Source organism: Aedes albopictus, chromosome 2 (assembly GCF_035046485.1).
Source record: "Aedes albopictus strain Foshan chromosome 2, AalbF5, whole genome shotgun sequence".
In the NCBI taxonomy this organism is placed as follows: domain Eukaryota; kingdom Metazoa; phylum Arthropoda; class Insecta; order Diptera; family Culicidae; genus Aedes; species Aedes albopictus.
In genome coordinates this window covers 353,648,503-353,672,244 of record NC_085137.1, presented here as the reverse complement: position 1 = coordinate 353,672,244, position 23,742 = coordinate 353,648,503, and the positions used below count along the sequence as shown (strand labels likewise).

The 23,742-nt window shown below is 35.4% G+C and overlaps 2 protein-coding genes across 3 annotated transcripts in view; both read left to right on the top strand.

Annotated features, from left to right (window-relative positions):
- The window catches only part of LOC109416657 (uncharacterized), a 325,658-nt gene that overhangs the window by 242,064 nt on the left and 59,852 nt on the right, over window positions 1-23,742 (top strand). The gene's annotated exons all lie outside the window — the stretch shown is intronic.
- LOC115263253 (uncharacterized) overlaps window positions 1-23,742 on the top strand; it is a 52,183-nt gene that overhangs the window by 5,067 nt on the left and 23,374 nt on the right. Inside the window, exons 8-14 of one of the 2 annotated variants that reach the window (XM_062852729.1) lie at window positions 15,515-15,694; window positions 15,777-16,150; window positions 16,208-16,457; window positions 16,833-17,021; window positions 17,157-17,551; window positions 21,466-21,936; window positions 22,977-23,262. In XM_062852729.1, coding sequence (XP_062708713.1) covers window positions 15,515-15,694; window positions 15,777-16,150; window positions 16,208-16,457; window positions 16,833-17,021; window positions 17,157-17,551; window positions 21,466-21,936; window positions 22,977-23,261 — 2,144 coding nt within the window. In that variant the 3' untranslated portion in view covers window position 23,262. Of the gene's footprint in view, window positions 1-15,514; window positions 15,695-15,776; window positions 16,151-16,207; window positions 16,458-16,832; window positions 17,022-17,156; window positions 17,552-21,465; window positions 21,937-22,976; window positions 23,331-23,742 lie in introns of those variants that run through there. The other variant, XM_062852728.1, reaches the window with a different exon arrangement.

Here is a 23,742-nt window from a genome sequence, read left to right as displayed (position 1 = left end):
TAAGAAAAAGTTCATGAAGTATTTTTGAGAAAGTTCATGGATGGTTTTCTAGATGAATACTTTGAGAAAAATCTGGAGGAATCTCTATTAAAGAAATCTGAAGAAATTCGTAGATGAATTTCTGGAACAATCTATGCAAGATATTTTGAAATTTCTAAATGTCATTCAAAGTCTAAAGGAATCCCTAGAAGATTGTATGAAAATTTTTTTTTACTGAATTTCTTTGGGATTTCCTGGATGACTTTTTGAAGTAAATCTACTATCTGTTACCAAATAATCACCTCAAGAATTCCTGGAAGTTTTTTTCATGGAACTCGTAAAAGATTTTTTGAATGAATCCTGGGATGGATCTCAGCAAAGGTCCATGAAAGAATTATTGGAAAATCTGTGGATTTTTTTTTTAAGTAATCCTTGGAGAAATTTGTAAAAAAATCTCTGGAGATAATTTTGAAGAATTTTTAGTCGAATTTATGGCAAAAGCCATGAGAGATTTTCCGAAAGAATCCCTCAAAAAATTTATGAAACCTCCAGGGTAGTTTCACTGCAGAATCACTGCAGAAAATTCTCCAATAGATCTTACTTTTCACTTTTTTCCAGGACGTTTTTCTGACAGAAATTCAGATTCAAAAAATCCCCGGAGTAATTTTAAAAGGAAACCTCGGAGAAAATTTTGGAATAAATTTTTGGGGGATCGTTTGATAGAATGCTTAAAGGAGTTTCCGAATTGGTTTCATTAGAGAAACAAATCTAAAAAGTCTTGATAAAAAAAAATCCTGAAGAAATCCTACAAAAAACAAATCAAACGAAACTCTTTCAGAAACTTCTGAAAAAAATCCCTAATGGAATTCCTGGAGAAATTGAAAGTTGCTGTAGGAATTATTGGTGAAATCCTTTAAGGAATTTCCAAAGTAACCACACTTCAAATTTCTAAAGTGAAGTTTTGAAACATTTTCTGAAGAATTGTTTCAGAAGGCATCGCTGAAAGTTTTATTAAAGGAATCTCTGGAGAAATTTCTAATTAAATGTCTAAAGAAATTTCTGAAGGAATCTCTGAACGCATTTTTGTAAGAATTTCTCCAGGAATTTATGCTCAAATTCATGGATATTTTTTTTGTATAAAAAAGTGAAGGAATGTCAGAAGTAAATCATGAAAGATGCTTTGAAAGAATTATTTGTGAAATTTATAGAATAGAAGGAATTACTGATCAAATCACTGAATTAAATATCCGGATGAATCCAAGGAAGATTTTTTTAAAAAATCTGTAAAGGATTTTTTGACCAAATACTCGGACAAGTTTCCGCAAACATAAACAGAAAGTAAAACTTTTCTGAAGAAACTGTTGATATGTAGATTTATTAAAGAAACCTTCAAAAGATTCTCCAAACAAATGCCTAGAGAAATTTCAAATCGATTCTCAAAAACTCTCATTATATATAGATAACTAAAGGAGTTTCTGAAGTAATTCATGGGCAAATTTCTCAAACAATCTCTGAAATGATTTGTGAAAAATCATGGAGGAATCGGTTAAGCAATTCTTGCCAAATTTCGTTAAATATGTCTTTGTGACTCTTCTGAAGGAACACATGCAGGATTTTCTGAAATATTCTATAACATGATGATTTGATGTGGGAAGTTTTATTCGGAGACCGTCGTAATAAAGTTGAAAATCGTTCACTTAATTTTATTTAACACCTCAGAATTGCAACAAAAGGCGACCGAGCAGATAGCGGTTCAAACCAACACTACTCATACAGAAGGATCGTTCAGCAAATACAGCACAACCAGTAACCACGCTGTATCAAGTGCTTGTCACGAATCTCTAAATTTCCGAAGGAGCTCCTCACGGAATTTCAGATGGGATCCCTGGAGGAATTTATGAAGCAATTCATAAAGAACTTCCAGGGTAAATAAATCCTCGGAGACATTTTCATAGGAATTCCTAAATGAATTTCTGAACTTTTTAAATTTTTTTGGGACATTTATGCAACAAAGATATTGTATATGGTTACTTTGGAAATTCCATTGCTCAAAATATAGGTTTTTGAATCAACCATACATAGTATTGGAGATAAAATATTTCAATGGTAACAAAATAGCGAGATAGTAGATTATCGTTAATTAGCGAGAATTACTAATGCCAAAAACTCCGAGCCTTTTATCGAAAACGAAATTTTCATGCAATTTTTATATGTTTTGGTACATTTCGGAACAAAATTAATATAAAAATGAAATAAAAATTTTTGCTTCGATTTTATGTAAAATTCGATTTTATAGACATTTCAAAAATTGAAATGTCCACTAAATCGAGGTATACCTGTATGATGATTTCAGCTGTGAAATCTATACATTTGGATTGAAAACTGAAAAAAAATCCTTAAAAACATCAGCTCATAATTTTGGACAAGGTGCTTCTAATTTTGCCACTCCCATAAGAAATACACGTGATTGGCCAAAAAAGAAACTAAAGTTAAGAATATGGCCAAAATTGCGGCAATGCTTCTATTTTGGCCAGTGCTACTTTTAAAGCAATAATCAAATATTAGCTTGAATTTTTCATTATTCCTGCAAAATATAGATTCAAACCTTTCATTTGACACATTGGTACCTAGTTTTCATATTTGCTATGTATTTTTATAAAAATTATTTCTCTTAGACTGGCCAAAACCGGTGCCCGCACCCTACTTATTTTTTTAATTAATATTTTAAACGCTGATGATGTTCTTTTGAAAGTAGTGAACTTTTCTACTTTCACACAGAAGTAGAGTTTACATAGTTTATAACATTATAGATAAGAATAAAACCAGTTTTTGAAATGGCTTGTGCTACTTTTCCCCGAATGTCGTTTTCCCGAACGCCGGTTCCCCGAATGTCGTTTCCCCGAATGACCCATTTCCCCGAATCACACGCTTCTTTATTTTATACACGCAGAAAAAAATATATTGAACTCAAAAATAAAGTGCTTTGAATCAAAGTAAATAAATCATTGAACCACGGCTAAATACTATTTTGCTTTGAATCAAATACATTTGGTATTAGTTTCAAAGCATTTATTTCATTGTTTCTAAAATCAGCCTTTGCGACATTGATTTTATTTTCAAGTACTTTTCAACTTTGAATCTGCTATAACATTATTGCTTTGAAACTAAGCAATTTTGTAAATTCAACGACAATATTTTTTAGAAACAAATATGCATAAACTTAGATTTTAAAACAAAATATTTTTGTTTAAAAGTGATAACGAAATAAAAAAAAAACTTGCAAGATTCGAACACAGGTACTGTCATTATATGCTTCACTGATAGTGAGCTGTCGTACACGGCCAGATCTACTCTTTAAAAGCTGAGGGTAAAACTGAATCATCTTGCTCATTATTGGCGATATGCATTTTCCAATATTGAAAACAAAGAAATATTTTTTTTATTCAACAAACCCCGTGACTTAGAAATGAAGTCTCTTTAAATTTGGTTCTAATATGTGTTAGGTATTTTGCTGCGTGTAGGCGGTTCTTCAAAATCTATTGCTCCTCAGACCTGCTGAAACACTACTTTTTTAATAAATAATAATGGTGTTATGACTCCTTCTTTCCATTGCTGCCAGTTCTTTCTAGAACCAAATTGAACCTAAAGAATTGTCAACTTATGTCGGTTAAAATTATGGTCGATTATTTAGTCGGTTAACAATCTAGGCCTCATGATCACAAACATTTTGCGGTAAGTGATCATTTCGAAGAATGTATTTTTCGGGGAAACGGGTCATTCGGGGAACTGACTTTCGGGGAAACGGGTCATTCGGGGAACTGACTTTCGGGGAAACGGGTCATTCGGGGAAACGGTATTTAGGGAATCGGCGTTCGGGGAAACGACATTCGGGGAAAAGTAGCACTATCTTTGAAATCAGTAATAAATGCTACACCATTTGATTATACGTCGTTTTCAAAATTTGTTACTGAAATGTAGTGTTAGTGTGTCCATCTGCAAATTCGATTGTACGACATTTCCCCGAAAACCAGTTCCCCGAATGAAGTATCCCCGAAAGTTTTTTCCCCGAATGTACCATTTCCCCGAAAAATGTTTCCCCGAATATACCGTTTCCCCGAAAGGATTATTACATATGCCATTTAACATTGACCCAATGCACAACTAGGGGCATCCGGTCTTTAGGACGAAGTACGCTTAGCCAAAGTACGTCAGACCGAAGTACGTTAAGCCGAATGGGTTGCAAAGCTAAAGTTCATAGGGTAGAATGGGTCAGTAGGCCGTCTTCTTAAGGGCCTGTCCATAAACTACGTAGACTCTTAGGGGGGGACGGGGGGGGGGGTCTGGCCAAAGTCTACGCTCCATACAAATTTCTAAAATTTTGTATGAACAAAAGTCTACGAGGGGGGAGGGGGGGTCTGAAATGTCCGAAAAAAAGTCTACGTAGTTTATGGACAGCGCCTAATTTTCTTCATAAACAATGTTGAAATTTGTTTTCGAAGGCCTAGAAGATGTTTGAGTCCCTTGAGTGTTTTACATTCCTCGAATCTAGGGAATTCTATGGATACTGGGATATACTTCCATGATTTTACAATATTTCTTTATTCTTTTCCCTTTTCTCACATAGATGATTTCTTGATATTGATGTTATACTGTTACTGAAGTACTGATGATCAACCCAAGTAACATGTTGATAGGCAATTAGTCCTGTAGAGGTTTTGAAAACCGCCATAAATCTTTCTATCTATTATTTTGGCTTTATTTTGGTTCTAAGAACCTCTTCTAGTGTATTTGACTAAACAATGTTACTTGGGATGTGATCACATTCCATCTGAAAATTTCGCCTCTTTTTATAACACGTAGTGGTTTTTAGTTGTAATATTGCATAGCTTATTGCCGGTAGTAATTTATCAAACCACTGACTGTCCTATGACAGATTACCCTTCTTTGAGAAGTCGGCTGTTCTTTTGAGTATTGGGTTATATATGATCAAACTGAGTATTTTCTTGGCTTTCAACTCAGTTGTAATGATGCTCGTCTGGCATAATGATACTTTCGGCCTAATGATTGCAGCCTAACGTACTTCGGCCTGACATACTTCTGCCTAAAGATCCAGCAGCGTCTTTTCGGCTAAATTAATTACCTTTCATTTAATAAAATTTTCCTTCTTTCAAACATAGGCTGTTCTTTCAAGTAGAACTGCTCAATCAATCATCAGTTATTTGACTGCTGCTATATTTATTTTTTTTGTGACCGACTGTTCTAGTAGGTATCTATAGGCGTTATAGTAGAAATCTTCATCAAAGATTCTCCCTTCTTTCATCATATACAGTTCTTTCAAAATATTGCCGGCGGTCTAACTACTAGTATGTTCTGTAGAAATGTCAATTCTAAATTCTACTTCGGTCATGGTTAATCCATTGATTTACAAAAAAACTGAAGAGTGCTTAGCTTCAAATCTGTTTGTCAAACAAATTGAATTACATTGACTTTTGTTTTAAAGCCTGTTAATACACATTAAAATTGTGCTCATTGACTTCCTTCGCTAGCAAGAATACTTTAAGACTTAAAGTTGAAGTCATCTGGATCATGTGTTTTACAATGACAATGAACTTTAGCCGATTACTACCATAATCACGATGACTCGTTTTAAAAGTATTATGCGTTTAAAGGGCGTTTTCATCGATTGAAAATTCAAAAATAAATAGAAAGAACAGCCTATGAATAAAAGAAGGGAAAATTATGATGAGCGTGGTCTTAGTCGAGTGCCATGTCATTTTCAATCAGTACAACAGAAAAGAACGATCAATATTCAAAAAAAAGCAAACCTCATTGAAGCATCATGAAGAACATTATACCTAACTCGAAGAATTCATGGTAAGAGGAAATGCACAATATCAATTAGATGTGAATGTTTCCATGATCTTGATATCTTTCTAAAGACTACACATCGTCACACTTTGTACTCAGGCTAACTTTCCGCTACTTCGTTTCAATGACTAGTTCAGACAATGGAATTAATCAAGAAAATGATTAGAAACCAGTACTAAAAGTAGTATTATAAATATTTCGGGGAAACGGTAAATTCGGGGAAACGGTTCGTTCGGGGAATCGTTTTTCGGGGAAATAACTTTCGGGGAAACTTCATTCGGGGAACTGGTTTTCGGGGAAATGTCGTACAATCGCAAATTCGACTGCAAGGATTTTTCCGGAAATTCTTTCAGGGTTTGCTTCTGGAGCTAGAAACATCTCTTGAAAAGTCTCCCCGGATTTCTCACAAGACTCCTTCGGGCATTTTCTTGGTATCTTCTTGGATTCTTTTTCGGAATTTCTCCCGGAGATTCCTCCGAATGGCCATCAGCATTTTTTTTTCGAGAAGTCCTTCCGGGATTCTTCCATGATAATGTTCCAGGATTCCTGAATTCTAACCGTTTTATCCTAGAGTTTTTCATGGGGATCCTACAGAATTTCTTGCCAGAACTGCTTCCATAGGGTTTTCCGGTATTACTCCCACTGTCTTTCGTGGGATTTTTATGGAGCTCCGTCTGAAAATCGCCCAAAGACATTTTCATAGGATTTTTACCAGAATTTATCCTGCCTAGAATCGCCATAAGAGATTCTCTCAGGATGTATCGCAGATCTTCTTCTTTTTCTTGATGGCTCTACATCCTCACTGGGACTTGGCCTGCCTCGCTTTAATTTTGAGCACCTCTGCAGTTATTAATTGAAGGGCTTTCTTTGCCTGCCAATGCAAGAATTTGTATATTGTGAGGCAAGTTCAAAAATACACTATGCGCCCAGGGGGTCGAGAAAATTTTCGACCGGAACGGGAATCGAACCCGCCGTCTCCGGATTAGCGATCCATAGCCTTAATCTCTAGACTAACTGGAGACCCCTGCATCGCAGATGTTGTCGCGAGATTTATCCTAGAGTTTCAAACGGGATTCCTCTTGAATAGTTTCCCCGATTTATTTCAGTATTCGTCTTGAGATTTTTACTAGAGCTCCTCCAAGCATTTTCAAGAAGTTTTTTCACGAATTTACAAGAGTTCCTCTCGGGATTTCCTCCGAAGTTTCTCCTGTAATTTCGTCAAGAAATGTCTGTGAGTTTTCTTCTACAGGTTCCCCCTGGATTTCTACAAAAGTTCCAGCTGGGATATTTCCTCTTGCCAATATTTCGCATAGAGTTCTTTCCAATTGCTTTTTCTTTCAGAGATTTTTTCAAGGTTTTTCACGTAGTTTATTGGATTTCTTGCAGTGATCCACCTGAGATTTTCTCGGGGTTATTTCCAGAGATCTTGCCGGATTTCCTACCAGAAATTGTTTCGCGATTCTTGAATTCAGTTTTTGGATTCCTTCACAAGTTGCTCTCGGAATTCTTGCAGAGATTTTTTTTATTAGGCTTCTCTCGAAATGTCACCTGAGATATGGCTGACGAAATTCTTTGTAAGAAATACCCGGAAAATATCGGAAGGAAAGTGGGGCGTATCGGCAAATAGTTCTGGGAATAATTATTAGGAAAATTCAAGGGGGAATTCTGAGAACCTCTAAGATAAATCCCGGGAGGAACTACGAGTGAAGTCCAAAAGAAATATCGGACAACCCCTTGGACAACCCGCCGGTAGGAATCTGTTTTAGAACTTCTGTAAAAATCTCACAAAATTCCCTAGAGAAACTGTTAGAAAACTATTCCGTAAATCGAAATAGAGAAATTCCTGAAGAAGCTTTGAATAAGTTTTGGAAGGATCTCCGGGAGGAATCTAGCGAAAAACTCTGGAAGTGTATCAGGAAAACCTCTGGAAGCAATCCCGGGAGAGACTCTGGTAGAAATCCCAGGAAAAACTGAAAAAAATCACGAAATAACAAGTCTTGAAAAGAACTATTTATGAAAGCAAATACGTAAAACTCTCTGAATGGATAATTTTAAGATCTAGAGGAAGCCAAAAACAAAATAATTTAAAGAATTTATTTTGGTAGAAATCCAATGAGAATTCCCGGAAGGAATTCAAGGAAGAACATTACTAACCCACCAGCATAGAGAACAGACATCGAAGTTCAGCTTCAAATCTGTGTAACAAATTTAACGGTCATATCGTCTGTTAAATTACTGATTTAACTCCTGAATGTTTTTTCTTTGGTGTTAAATATGGTTATGGAGAATGTCAAAGCAATTTCTTGTAATTGACCCAAGAGAACTCAGGGAAAAATCTTAAAAAATAATCGATTTTTGTTTCACTTTTGAAGGATTTTTGCAAACAAAAAAGTTCTTCGCAGAATTCAGCGCTTTGGAAGAATTTTATGGAAAATAAGTCTAGCGCATTTTCTCTGAAATTGTTAATTTATTTTTTGAGGACGTTTCTTTATAGTTTCAGAAAAATATATGAATTTAATAATATTTGGGCTAACTTTTAAATTAAAACCTTCAAAATTCCCTCTGGGAAAAACCTGGAAAACTCAAAGATTTTTATCTTATGAGTAGACTTTCTTTACAAACATGTCTTGCTTACTTTCTGAAGGAAAAGAATATGTGTAAACATTAGCGCTGCAAATCGAGAGTCGCCTTTCTTTTGCATAACCAAAGAAAAGTCTTCGTGGCAGAATAACTGAAGCTATGCGGGAAGTGTTTCTTGGAGGATTTTTTTCATCGTGCATTTTTTTTTTAATTGAATATCCGAAAATATTCGTAATAGTTTGTTTTGAAACAAAAAATAAAGTGTCACAGACAAACAGACGTAACACTTCTAACGTTTTCGATTCTAAATAATCACGAAAAAAAAAATCGCCCTATGCTAAAAGTACTGAGTTTGACCAACCTTCAACTAGATGGCAATAGTGGGCAAACATCGACCGAACAGTTGGCCAACTATGTATTTCACTGATTTCCCAGCCATTTTTCTTTAAGTTCCTTCCGAGATGAATTACCCCTAATATTTCTGTCGGAATGTGTTCTGAATTTTTTGCAGGAGTGTTACATGGGATTTCCTTCCCTGCAGCTCATCTCGGGATTTATATTAGAAGTTTCCGCGGTCAAACGGTGTTTTTCCGAAGTTCTCTCAAGTTTTCTCCAGAAGTTTCTTTCGAGATTCGTAACGTAGTTACTATTTACCAAAAAAGTCTCCCGGAGTTCTTTTTTCATGTTTTCACTGCGTTTTTGAGTCCATAAACATCAATCTGAGAGGTGACAATTTATCTAGAAATCCTTGTCGGAAGATTTCTCCAGGAGCTCAGATATTCTCAAAGAGTGTTCTACGAATTTTTACCTGGATTTTATCTAAAATTACTCCTGGGATTTTGGACCAATTTCTCCAGAAATGCTACCGAAACTTTCTGTCGAAATTCTTGTGGAGTATTTTTTAATTTTTCTACTACAGATTTTTCGTGGGATTTTCCCGGAGTTTCTTCTGGTAATTAAGTAAAAGGTTCTTTTGAAATTGCTCATGTATTTTCTGGGGATGTTTTTCACAGAGTTCCTGTCGGTAGTTCTCTTAGAGGTTTATTCGGTGTTTCTCTCGGGGTTTCCTCCTGGATTTTCCTTAAAGGTGCTTCAAAAATATCCTCCCGAGTGAACTGCAGGTTTTACTACTATGATTTTTGCCAAAGGTGAATTTCTTTGGAAATTTCTTGCAGGGTATTCCCGGAGTTCCTCCCGGGATTTGTCTTGAAGTTTTATCTCAGCAGTATTTCTGGGTTCCTTTCTGAATATCTTCCAGAGTTTCTCCTGGGACTTCTGAAGGAATGCGTCCTGGGATTTCTTCCAAGCGAAATTCTCGAGATTTTTGTATGGGTTACTCTTGGAATTTCTAGAGGAAATTCATCCGAATTTGTTTTGCAAGAGGTTTTCCTAGTGTGGAGCGGACCTGGTGTGGTGGTTAGAACACTTGACTATCACGCCGAGGACCTGGGATCGAATCCCACTCCCGACATACTCACAAAATGTGGGTTCTTCCTTCGGAAGGGAAGTAAAATGTAGGTCCCGAGATGAACTAGCCTAGGGTTAAAAATCTCGTTAATACAGACAAAAATAAAAATAAAACCCGATTTAATCCACCTATGGTGAACAGAACCCTTCTTACACTTGGCCGGGGTTCTGCTAAACCGAACTAAGCGCCAAAAACTATATTCCGAGATAATTAAGCTTTAAGCTCAACCACTCACAAATAAATAACAGCTAAGATTTTTTGAAACTTTTTCACACACATGTAACTTACAAGCCTTTATTAATTATCAGAGACGAAGAATACATGTAAATTATTTGAAATCATTGATAAAATTACATTTAATTTTTCAGTACTTCGCACTCAGTTCACTCTGGCTGAACAAAAACATTGGAATGTGGTTTATAGTTCAGTGTGGCTGACTGTGTTTCTTTGTTTCATAGAAAACCATTCGGATTGTAAAAAAAAAACTCGATTTTTCATCGTCTATGAAGTTGAAATCGATATCACTCACAATTCTTTACATGAATCAGAGAGGACGCGTATATTATGGTAGCATGGAGGTTGCAAAATAGTGTGAAATATGAACGGCGGAAGCCCTCCCAGCACAGCCCTTCCCACCTATGTTTTTTTCATAGGCGGTGCATGTGCAGGCACAGAGCAAGAGTGATTATGTAAAATGATGTCCTTGCATGTCCTGAGGTCCTAGGATGTGAAAATGGAGCAATTTCTGTACTTCAAATTTATACTGGTCGAAGAAAACCATGAAAATGATCTGCCAAAGTGAACTAAGACAAAAAAAGTTCGAAAATATTAAAGAGATTCGAACTTGGGTCCTTTAAGTGATAACCAAGCACGTTACCTCTAGGTCATTTTACTTAGCTGAAGGTCTGTCGTTAAGTCTGAATCAAGTTCTAAACATTCTTCTCTAGCATGGTTTTCGTGAAAACGCCATTTTTCGATCAGCCAAAGCGAACCAACTGTTTGATTTTTTTAAGCTTTATTATTCTTATTAGCCTTGTTGTTCAATGACGGCTTCTGTGTTAAATTATCAGTATGAGGTGTGTCGACATAACGCAGGTTTTTAAAGGAGTTGATTTTTGTATTGTTGAGAATAAATATATTCTAAAATGCAGTGGATTTGGTTCGGTCTGGCTGAATGAGATTTGGAAAAATGGCGATCAGTACCATCGAAACATAATTGTATCCTCCAACATCCGTATTTCTAATAACGTGTTCAATTCTCCCATAGATTGTTACTATGAGTCGGTTGGAAGTTAGAAATTTGACGGAGATGAGCATAACTTGAAATGTTCTTCATCTGGACCAACACTTAAACATTTCGCTGATTCCATGGAATAATTTACAGTTCACTCTGGTTGCATGCAAATTTATTTTTTGTATGTTCTGCCAAACAGAAATTTTGAATTTACTCCACGAAGAGCTGTCAGAATTACTGCATTTTTACATGGAAGGAAGATCATCAATTTCTTCATCCAATGGTAAAGAAAACTCAATTTTTCAAAAAATGGTCTTTGGTTCGGTTTAGCAGAACCCCGACCACTTATCAAAATTATTGTTGTATTATTTGTATTTAACATATTTATTTTGTGTAATTGACCAAAAGTTCTATAAAATATTGTTGATTTGGCATCTAGTGGATTGGTTTCCAAAATAGCATCATGGACCATGGACTAAACTGTCAGAAATGCCAGACACCTCCTAGAATCTTGTAAGGAATGTTAAAAAAATAGCTTACATATTCTGGAATATTGTATCTTTTGTTAACTGCCAAAAGATCTTGAATCGACTAACAAACGGGTAAGAATCAGCGAGATTCACTTTGTCTAATATCTCTTAATCAGTCGATTAAATTAGCTCCAAAGTACTTGGTATTCATGGTTATGATGTAGAAAGGACAAAAATGATATATCTACTAAGTTAATCAGTTTTGGCATTAGCTAGTTATTTTGGCTGTCCGGTTCTTGCATTTTTTCCCCAATGTATAAATTCAAAGTTTTTATTTAACATATTGTTAGTTTTCATAAAATTCCTGTGTATTTGTAATTTGTTATTTATAATTTTGTTGAAAACAATAACCTGCTAGAATACACTTTGTATGGGGTCAGCATTATTTATTGAAAAATAATTTCCCATTGACTGGTCAAAACTAGTGCAAGATAACTAGTGAATATAATAATAAAAAAGAATTTATTGAAATACTCTTCGTAAGATATCTCAGTAATCAAATGTCGAATCGTAATCAAATTTCAGGGCCTTATACAACGATATTGTAGCTTTCATTTGGTGCTTAGAGAACCCAAATCGGTTGACAGACGGCTGAGATATTTATGATGGTACCCTTGGTAAAAATCTCTCAAAAAGTTTAGTTGTATAAATCCTAAGTACTCTTTGAAAGATATCTCGGTAACCAAATGTCCAATCCTAATGAAATTGTATAGGGTTCTACTAGAATGTTGTAGCTTTCATTTGGTGCCACGAGAACCGAAATCGGTTGACAGACGGCTAAGATATTTATTATGATACACTTGGTCAAAAATTTCAAAAGGTTTAGTTGTATAAATCCTAAGTGCTCTTCGAAAGATATCTCTGTAACCAAATGTCCAATCGAAATAAAATTTCTGGGCGATCTACTAGGATGCTGTAGCTTTCATTTGGTGCCAAGAAAACCCAAATCGATTGACAAACGGCAGAAATATTTATTATGATACACTTGGTCAAAAGTCTCAAAAAGTTTAGATGTATGACTAATAAGTACTCTTCGAGATATATCTCGATAACCAAACGTCCAATCGAAAAAAAAATCAATAGCGTTCTACTAGGATGTAGTAGCTTTCATTTGCTTCCAAGAGAACTCAAATCGGTTGACAGACGGCTGAGAAACGTGCGTGACTTTTTTTTTGTAACGCACATACACACACACACACACATACACACATACACACACACACATACACACATACACACACACACATACAGACATTTGCTCAGTTCGTCGAGCTGAGTTCATTGATATATGAGACTCGGCCCTCCGGGCCTCGGATCGAAATTCGGTTTTTCGAGCGATATTTATACCCTTCTTATGGGTGTAAGAAGGGTAAAAAGGTTTTCCTAGAATTTCTTTTGAAATTTCTTGTGGGATTTCTCCGGAGTGTTACATTTGATTACATGGCATCTATATCAGAGATATTCTCGGTCAAACGGAGTTCATTCTGGAATTTTCATCTCAGGTTTCTTCCTCTCGGAATTTTTAAAAATTTATTTCCAGATAGGTACTTGATGGAATTCCTGTTTTGCTGAAGTTTTCCTGTTTATTTTCCTCCGGATTTCCTCCGGAATTCTTGGAAATGGGGTGGCTCCACTTCCTTAAATCTCAGGTTAATTTCAAAGAATAGTTTTGAATTGTATTTTGCGGGAACTTTTGAAAAGATGTCCATGAAAATCTCTGAACGAATATCTGAAGCATATCCATATTCCTGGAGCAGTTTTTGAAACGACAGGCTTCTTTCAGAATCCATCAGCCATTTTTGCAATATCCAGGTATGCATTGTCTCCGTCTGTTTTCATTTGAAATTGCTGAAATTTCATTGTTACCTATTTACAAATTTCCGTTAAATACCAGGATTTTTGTTGGAATTTTACCACTAAAATAAACCACTGCCTAAAAAGAGACGAACCAGCCAAGGGCTGAAAGTCTCTTTAATGAAGACAAATAATCAATCAATCACTGCCTAAAAAGTAGAGTAACGATTCGAAAATGATAGTAAACCTAAATGTACGACTTTTTATTCATACAATCCCAGCTCAAAAAAAAAAATAAGTTATACAGTGATAGACATTCGTTTAGCCGAGAACAAAAAAAGTGTCAGAAAACTCATACAAAAGATTTTATGATAAAACTTTTTTATCGTAGTAATAGTATATCTAGTACAGTTTTTTAAAAATGTGATACATCTAACTTACATATACACTGAAACAAAACCGAGGGTAAAAACCCTTCAAATTTCATTTTTTGTCTAGACATTCGTTTAGCCAAGGTAAATGAAAAATTGGTTTACAATAGATTTTTTTGCAATTACGTGAGTATATTTCGAGAATATACTGCAAGGCATTTAGTTTATGACGTGTTAGCAAGATAGTTGACCTTGAAAGTTTATTTATTTGTGAAATTCAGAGAAATATTATAAAAAAATGTCCCGATAAGGAGAAGCGACGATAAACAAATTTATTTAAGAAAACTGATTTCTGTAAACACTTAAACGTAAGCTAGATTAGCAGTTTTAAAAATATGGCACAGAATTATTGTCAGAAATGTTCAAATTATTGCATAAAATGTCAAAAAAAAAAAAAGTATATTGGTTTTTGGTTGGTTAAACTTTAAAATGGGATTGATAAAAGCTTAAATAAATAGTTCTGCATTGAAATAAATATGTGCCCTAATGCCTGTGGAGTATACCTGTATGAAACTACCATTACTAAATGAGTTAGAAGACTGCAAAGTGAAAGAACTGCAAGAAGTGTCAGATTTTGTGTACCCTGTTTATTCAAAAGCAGATTCTCATACAAAAATGCAAGATTTGGTTAAATAATTGGCTGATTTCATTCAATCTGAAGAAATATATTATAAATGAGTCTTAGTTGTGAACCACATTCATTTTTAACATAATTTATTTGAAAAGAATATCTAAATTATGAAACAAGTAGTTCATGCTAGAAATTTGAATACTTTCGGTGCCATTTCTCGAAATATGAGCCGTCCAATGTATATTATTTCAGCCAGAATACAGTCTAGAAGATATTGGGAGCTATTAGAAGACGTAATAGTAGTAAACGCTGTCATTTATGCAAGTGAAACCATCATATTTCATCAAAACAATACTAAAATACGTGATTTTTTGATGGTTTGTGTTATTTTTTTCTGTTAAAAACGTTGTTTTTCGCAAAATTTCAACCTGATTTGGTCATGAAACTTTCATTTGATTCTTTTGAAACACTTCCGATAAAAATAACTACATCAAATCTCAATTGAGAAACATTTAAAATATTATGACATATTTATATGAGATGCATGCAAAATTAATGTGGCAACACTTCCAAAAACGATCTAATTCATGATTTACAAGGCGATCTATAATGCAGATCATCATACAAAATGACTTTGTTGGATATTTTTCGAAATTTGATAGTTTTTTATTATGGAATTCTAAAAATTGTACAATTCGGCTAAACGAATGTCTAGGCAAAAAATTACATTAGAAGGGTTTTTACCCTCGTTTTTGTTTCAGTGTATATGTAAGTGTGATGTATTACATTTTTATAAAACAGTACTAAATATACTACCACTACGATAAAAAAGTTTTATTATAAAATCTTTTGTATGAGTTTCCTGGCACTCTTTTGAAATTTTTTTAGCCTCGGCTAAACGAATGTCTATCACTGTACCTATCTTGTAAGTATCTTTTAGAATACGGATAGCATTTCAAGTGATCTTAAATCAAAAGTTTTAAACATTAAAAAGGTGAAAAGTTGAAAAAAATGTCATTTTCAATCACCTTATGAGAGTTTGTTTTGACATATTTTTAGATATCGATGATGTGAGCGATGCACATTTGCTACTGTACCCTGATACAACGGATTTCAACCAAAGTGATGAATTCGATGATCTCCAGACCAGCATCGATGTTGGCGATGATGAAGTTGAAGTTAAAGATTCTTGTGAGCTTCTCAGCATAGAACCTCACGATGAGTATGAGGCGAGCAACGGTAAGTAGACACAAATTGTCCTTTTTCTAACTGTTACAACCTAAATATGTGCGTACGTGTCGTTATTGCATTGCTTCCACAGCTGAAGACACTGAGTTCAGTTATGCAGCCTTAGACGGTGTCGAGCTGGTTTTCGATGAACCGAATTGCCCCATGAACGAAACGGTGCCCATCATACCGGAGATCGATGACGAATTTCTCGATGAGTACTTTATCCAGTTTGAGATGAACGATGATGATCAGGGAGGCCTCAGGAGAAGAAAAATCAAACCGATGACCAAGGGCAGTCCTTTTGACGACCACATCGTCATGGAGGCGTGCTCATGCGTCCATTTCATGTGTTACGCCTGGTTGACGGATGATTTGCGGCAGAAGCTTTACGGTAGATTTGTGCGGCTATCCCCGTTGAGCCAAAGACTTTTCCTCAGACGCCACATTCGAAGGGAGTGCACTAAGGTACGAATGCACGAGAAACTTTCTTCGTTCAATACTCGTAATATTATTGATTTTCAGAGAAAAAGGGCGATCATGACAAGGCGAAATTACAGCCTGTACTACTTCATACCGACTAGGAAAAAACAATTCCAAGTGTGCAAAGTAATGTTCATGAACACATTCAAGGTGACAGATAAAAAGTTGCGAGGCCTTCTTGGGAATAACCAGTTTGGAGCACCGGAAGAAACAAGTTATGATGAGATTGAAGTCGATGTAGATATCAACTCTCTGCATGTGCTCTCTAGTCAAGAAGAACCTCAAGAAATAGGTTTGTATAATAGGTACTGCTTTAAAAAAAATTACTATCATATTTGGCACATTACAACGGTTAGAATACTTTCTTTTTTGTTATCATGTACTACGCCTAAATCCATTTTTTAAATATTGATTCTTTTAATTACACTGAAATGGTTCTACATATCACATTCCCTGAAATTCAATTTTCCATCTCCTATAACGGATAACGCGATTTTATTCCTATTTATTACTATCATTTAGGAATCTCATGTTTGAATAATATTATTTCTACTTTTTTACCGTTGTTCTAAAATGATCAAGCGATCAGCACTATTATGTAAAGCAGTACTTATTTCTCATGATGGTTTATATTAAAATTGAAATAATGAATGCGTGTATTCAATAGACATCAAGGAAGAACCAGTACACTCAAACGGTCTACACGGCAGTGAGAATTTCGAACCGCCATCAGAAAGTGTTACTGATCAAGCAATCGCAGCTCCATCCTCAATCCATTGCTCGGATGATGAAGCTACTCTGAGCGGAAGCGAAACCGACAGAAAACAACCCACAATTGAAAATGAGGACGAAGACGGTAAGACTAACAATACACTTTGCTAAACGTTATTGAAGAGGTGAAGGATCATGCATAAACTTTTAGTGTTTTTGTAATTCATTCATTTTTACTGTAGTAAAAGCCAATCCATTCAAGCTATATTCTTTTCGACAGATAACGAAGGCGCGGTTTATCGGAAGCAGTTTCTGGAAATCACCAAAGAATCCCCATTACCGATTTTGGACGACAATGTGAGAAATCCCCAGTCTGACCTGGATCGTCCAACCGTTAGCCCAGTGGAGCTAGACGAAGCATTCCTAAACGGATACTTGCAAGGGCTGTTGAATCCACCCGTTATGCGCAAAAGATCTAAAAAACTTCAGCAAAACACTTCGGATCTACCCAGCACGTTGGTGCCAGCAGCTTGCTGTTGCGCTAGGCAGTGTCACCTAAAATTTCCGTACCGGCTACGGCAGATGATTTTCGATAAATATTTGGAACTGTCTTGCCACGATCAAAAGCACTTTGTGAGAAGTCTCATGGATCTGCGTAGCACAAAGTTAACAAAGGTAAGTTTTTTACATACAAACATTTATTTGTAGTAAATCACATTTATGGTAACACATAATCAATTATCGTCTCTAGAGGTGAACCAGCGTCAGTGCTTGAAACCGTGTGAATATGAAAAATACTATCAGTATCAGCGCCGACTAATCAATAAACACGCAAAGGTAGTTAAGAAAACACGAACCAACTGCGACCGCTGTTCTTCATCGGTTGGTTGGCTGGTGAATAGACTGCAGCTTTTTTTTTCAAAAGTTGTTGAAACCTGGAATTTGTAAGCTTTTCTGGATTCAAATGACACAAAAAGAGCAACTTCTGAGTTTGAGCCAAAAATATTGAGGTGCAATCGCCTCAAAGTTGAATTTTCGAGTAATAAAAAGGTCTTTTCAGAGTTTTCACTTAAAGTGCCAAAACTTTTTCAATTTTCAACCGATTTTAAATCTTTTTCATGAATCTCTTACAAATTAAATTTCGAATAAACTCGTAACGCAAAAACTCATATTTTTAAGATTTAATTTATTTATTTTTTTTTTATGAATTTCAAATAACTCAACGTACATATGTACAGATTGGTTAAATTGAGAAAAAAATCCACAGCTCAGGTGAAATTTGAACTCACGACCCTTATTTGCTAGACAAGTGCTTTACCAACTAAGCTACCGAGCCAACTAATGACACGGCAACTTAGTTGTCATACGGTAACGTCAAACGGGGTGACTTGCAACACTTTTCAGCTTCAACTAACAAAAAATGTTGATTAAACTTAATTTTAAAATTAAAACTATTTGTAATAGTTTTAATAGCCGGCCCCTCTATAAAATAAAGTGAACAAGTTATAGATTGATTTATTTTTTCATCTTGAAAAAGCCAAATAAGGTCGTTTTTGATACAAGACGTCGTGCGGGGTGACTTGCAACACTCAATGTAAATCCCTTTTCAAACACGCAGATATTAATTTTTAGTTTCAAGCATATTTGATAAGTATTCTTGCTACTATTGTGATATTGTTTGGGCTGACATACTTTTTTTTATTACATTTGTTTTTACATAGGAAATTGAATTGTGAATTTTTATATGGAAATATTGGGCTCAAAAACACCAAGTTACTAATTGTTAATTTAACATAAGTTTTCATGTATTTTTCAGTTCATATGATGATCCTTCAGACTTTTGCTGGTGAATTATTAGTTAAACAACAATATTTAGTTTTTCTGGACTTTGAATTGTTAAGAAAATGAGTGTTGCAAGTCACCCCGTCTAGGTACAATATTTCAAAACATATGAATATAACAAAGATATTGTAATATTTTTAAAAAGTAAAATGGAAATTCATATAGCACATTATGTATAGAATCCGCATATAGAATATTATTTTTGGGAAATATTGTTTTCATTCTTTTGCAGGTAACGATTCGAGGCTCACATTTTTGTTACTTTTTCAGACTAATGTTAAATTTATAAATATTTTGTTGGAACTATTTTCATAAAAGTAAAAATCGTGGCTACTACTCAGATAGTATGTGCACTTCATAGCTCAACTGAGTTTTGGTATGTAAACGTCTGATTTTTATGTTTTGTTGATAAACATAGACAGAAGACATCAAGTGTTGCAAGTCACCCCGCCGTTGCAAGTCACCCCGTTTGACGGTAATTCAAATCTCATCGATCTATATCATCTTCCCCTAATCCGCAAATATAAACCATCTCTGTTGTACATACCTACGACGAGCGAAAGCGATTTATTTATTGTTTGAAACTGTTTGCCTATCATACAGGCATCGCTTCCCCAACGACTGTGTAGAGGAAGAACAATTGCTACCTGGAAGGCGATCAAACGCGTCGTTCGCAGGGGAAGATGATATAGTTCGATGAGATTTGAATTACCTTATGACAACTAAGTTGCCGTGTCATTAATTGGCTCGGTAGCTTAGTTGGTAAAGCACTTGTCTAGTGAATAAGGGTCGTGCAAGGAGTCGTGAGTTCAAATCTTACCTAAGCTGTGGATTTTTTCCCAATTTAACCAATAAGTTACCCATCTGTACATATATACGTTGAGTTATTTGAAATTCATAATCGATCACACGGATTGGTATTACCAAAAAATTGCACTTTGAGTGAGTCGTTATTTTTTTTTCTTCTTTTTACAAAAAAACTTTAGAGTCCGATAACTTACTAACCGTTTGACCAATTTCAATTTTTTTAGCGTGCTTTTGTAAATATTGTTGTTGCCTAAGAATGCTGTAAATAAACTTTTTTATTAGAAAACATAGAATTCTGATCTACGATTTTAACGGCTACGCAGTCTTTTAATATGGGAAAACGAGGTTTATTATTTGCCCGACGTTTTCCCTGTTGCTTTTTTATTTCTTCACCCCGCCAACTGTCTATTGACTCTGCAGATTCTAACAACCAGCCACAGGAGAAAAGGCCACAAACGAAAGACAATGAAAGCGACGCTGGCAGCATGATAACAATATCTGATGATGTGCAGAACAATTCTGGTCACATAGGGGATAGCAATACCAAAGTGGGCACAGACAGTGCAAGTGAAAGTGAATTAGAATTACTTGATTTTAAGGTTGCAACTACCGAAGCAATTCGAGCTTGGAATGACAAGAGGGAACGAATGTCCAGAAAACAAGCAAAAAAGGTTGAACGTTTACTAAGAAAAAATAGTCTCCACACTCTGTATCTGTTTTGACTCATAATCTTTCGGAGACGAACCAGCCTCGGGCTGAAAGTCTCGATAATAAAGACAAAAAAAAAAAAAAATTTGCCCTACGTTTCGACACTGGGGTTTTGTGTCATCTTCAGGGGTAATTAATTTTGCGTTTTTGGTCTTATGTTTCGTCTAACTGTAACTGTAACTTTCTTGTCGAGTTGTTGTTGGTACATGACTTATCTGGTTTGTCTAGTTTTGCAACAGACTGTGTACATGTTTGGCACAAATCTACTTCTAACCAAAGAAACATGTTAGCCGATGTTGACATGTACATAGCTACCGCTTTGGAGTGAAAAGCGCCGATCATAGAAAAGCAAATTATGCTTTGTTCGCCTCACATTTCAAGCAGCACTGACCAGCGTCTAAATACTAAATAGGGTGGGGCGGGGCAAGATGGGTCACCTAAGGATGGATCACCTTAACTTTGTAAATACAAATCGTATTGGTTTGTATTCGTCCGTCACTCTTTAATACATTAGTTACTATGCTAAAAGTCGATAAAAAGTTTATTAAATACAAAATATGATGTTAAAGAAGCAGTTTTAAAAAGTGATCGATTTTGCGCCGTGAAAAAAGTGCGGGACAAGATGGGTCACTTTTTAAGTAATTCACATTTTCTCAACGAAAAACGTCAAAATATAAGATTTGTTCCGCATTCACATATGCTCCATATCCATACTGAGTAAACAAGAGCTACTAGTAAACATTTTATAAATTTATTTGGAATATAAAAAAAAACTTTACAATTTGAGTGGTCCTAAGGCGCATGAAAATCGATGTTTTCACTAAAAAATTATCATAATTTTATGTTATAATTTTGAGCGTTCATTTCGCTTGATTGAAGTCATTTATGAAATAGTCTTGTAATAAAAAATAAATAACTTTTGAATGCTCCAAAAATACGTTCAAAATTGAAGGTGACCCATCATGCCCCGCGGCCGTTTATATGGAGAATATATGGAATGTATCGCATAAGAAAAATGGCTAAAAACCATTTTATTTTTTATTTCCAATGAGAGTGAATAGTTTTTCAATCAATGCCCCAATCTTTTGTATATTCATGCTGGTCATCTGTCAACATTATTAACATAATCAAAACATAAGTAATGCGCCCGAAAATGGCACTGACCCATCTTGCCCCGCCCCACCCTACTAAAAGTACTCTGAAATTAGGCCCTATTTTTTTTATTTTTCTAGGAAGCGACGGAATTGTGGAAGAAAGTTTATCATCTTCCAAGCAACACGGGGCGCGTTGTGGTGTGTCAATCTATGTTTCGGAATACGTTCAATTTGAGCCACACACAGTTACAAGTAATTAAGAACAGCGAATCCGATTCCAGAGCTAAAACGAGTGAAACTGGAAGTGTCCATGGAATAAATATAAACACAGTTCATTCAGAAGATCCGCCTGACGATATGAATAACGAGGAGCACGACTCCAACAATATTGTAGATTGCACTTCTGATGCTGAAGTCAACGACGATCGTGACGGTTTTTCAAAACCAATTAATCCTTTAGAACAAGCTTGTTCTTGTTTACAAGCGTGTTCCACCAAAGTGCCGGCTCAAATGCGCCGAGCGCTGCTGGACAAATATACGATGTTGTCCAAGCGAGATCGAATAGAATTTTTGAATAGTTGCATCAAATGTGGAACTCCACGTCAACAGGTAGGGGTAGGCGGGGCAATATGGACACCCTAAGGTTTTTGCCAACTTTACCTGGCAAGATGTCAAAAAAGTTTAGTTTTTTGATACATATATCCTTTTAAAGTCTATTTAGCATCTATTGCATAAGAATGTTCACGAAGAAAAATGATTTATCCACTTCAAAAAATGTTTTGAAAAATGTTAGTTTTTCATGACCGTCTTCAAGCATACGGGGCAGAATGGACACCCCCATGGGGCAATATGGACACCATGAGACTCTTACGAATTTCGTACATTATTTACACCTATGAAGTCATTTCATTACAAAACAACTATTATTGATGAATAATACGCCTAAGTAGTTCATTTTTGTTCAGTTAATTTAAATTCAGGCTGTTTTGGATAAAGCTTCGTTTTTGTCGGCATGTACAGCTGTGCCTAGAACAACTATTTTTTGCTTCTGTCGTTTTTTGACCAATTTGTTTCACCCTATGTCTAATATAGTGAGCATTTAACCGAAAATATACTGAAATCGAAGAATTTGGTTGGTTTGTGATTTAGGTTATATTTTTCCCTTGTCGCTTCTTTCAAAAAGGTGAGTGTCCATTTTGCCCCGGCAGTAGAAGATATTTTCAAACTTGATTTTTGATATAATAAAGAAGAAAATATAAACATGTTAAGCATGTAGATACAGCAAAACTACTTGCATGTTTTCTATAAATATCAGGTTTTAATCGACCTGCAATAAATTAATCACTAAATCTTATTTTAGATGGTGTGAAAATTATAATTTCCATGCACAAAAAACGGAGGACGCAACTTTTTCGTGTAAAATCAAGTATAATTTTAATTTCGAATGTTTATTTCTTGAAACTACGTTTTATACGAATGGACTATATTCTCCATTCATTAAAAGTTCAAAAAAGTTCGCATATTTCAAAATATTGAGGGTGTCCATTCTGCCCCGGGTGTCCATAATGCCCCGCCTACCCCTAATTATCTTCTGGGGTATTAAAATCTGCGCTTTTGTATAATTTGCGTAAAACCGTACTTTATTTCAGAACACCTCACAGAAAGAATGTAGGAGAAAATTCACCTATGCGTATTCCTTGCCAAACGATGGACCACCGATTTCGATTTGTAAAGTTATGTTTTGCCACGTGTTCGGCTTGACCGACAAAAAACTACGAACAATTAGAAACAAACGGTCTATCGAAGATAACGTCACCCTGCATGATGTTTCCGAGGCAGCAATTGGAGACGGTACATCTGAGGATGCAAACTTCGAATACGATCCATTCGAGATGAACTCTGAAGAGTTGAACGAAATGATTGTTGGAGAGTAAGGTAAGTAAAAAGCGCTCAGAATAAGAAAAGAATAAAAGTGTTATTTGTAAAAATGTAATAAAATGAGATCAATCGCATAGTAATGTATATTTGAAAGCCTTGTTCAAACGTCGATTTTAAACAACCAATAACTGTGGTCTCATTAGAGTAAGTTCCATGAATCCCTCTTGACTTATGCTTGATTGCCTCGAAATTTCTGGACTTTTATCTCTGTCAGTTTCCATCTCGGTTTCCATGTTTCCATGCAACCTGATAACCGAAATTATTATTTTTCTTCATTTAAGCGTGCAATGGCACAACTTATGCATACCTCAGAGTAAAGAGCTAGTCTGCATTAAAATTCACTCTGATAAAGTTTAAACTAACGAAATGTTTTCACCGAAATCCTTGTTGCATTAGTATTACTTGATGCCTCATATAGCCACAGTTGTAAAGGCGTGGGTATTCAGTATGCCATGCTAAGGGTGATGGCTTCGATTT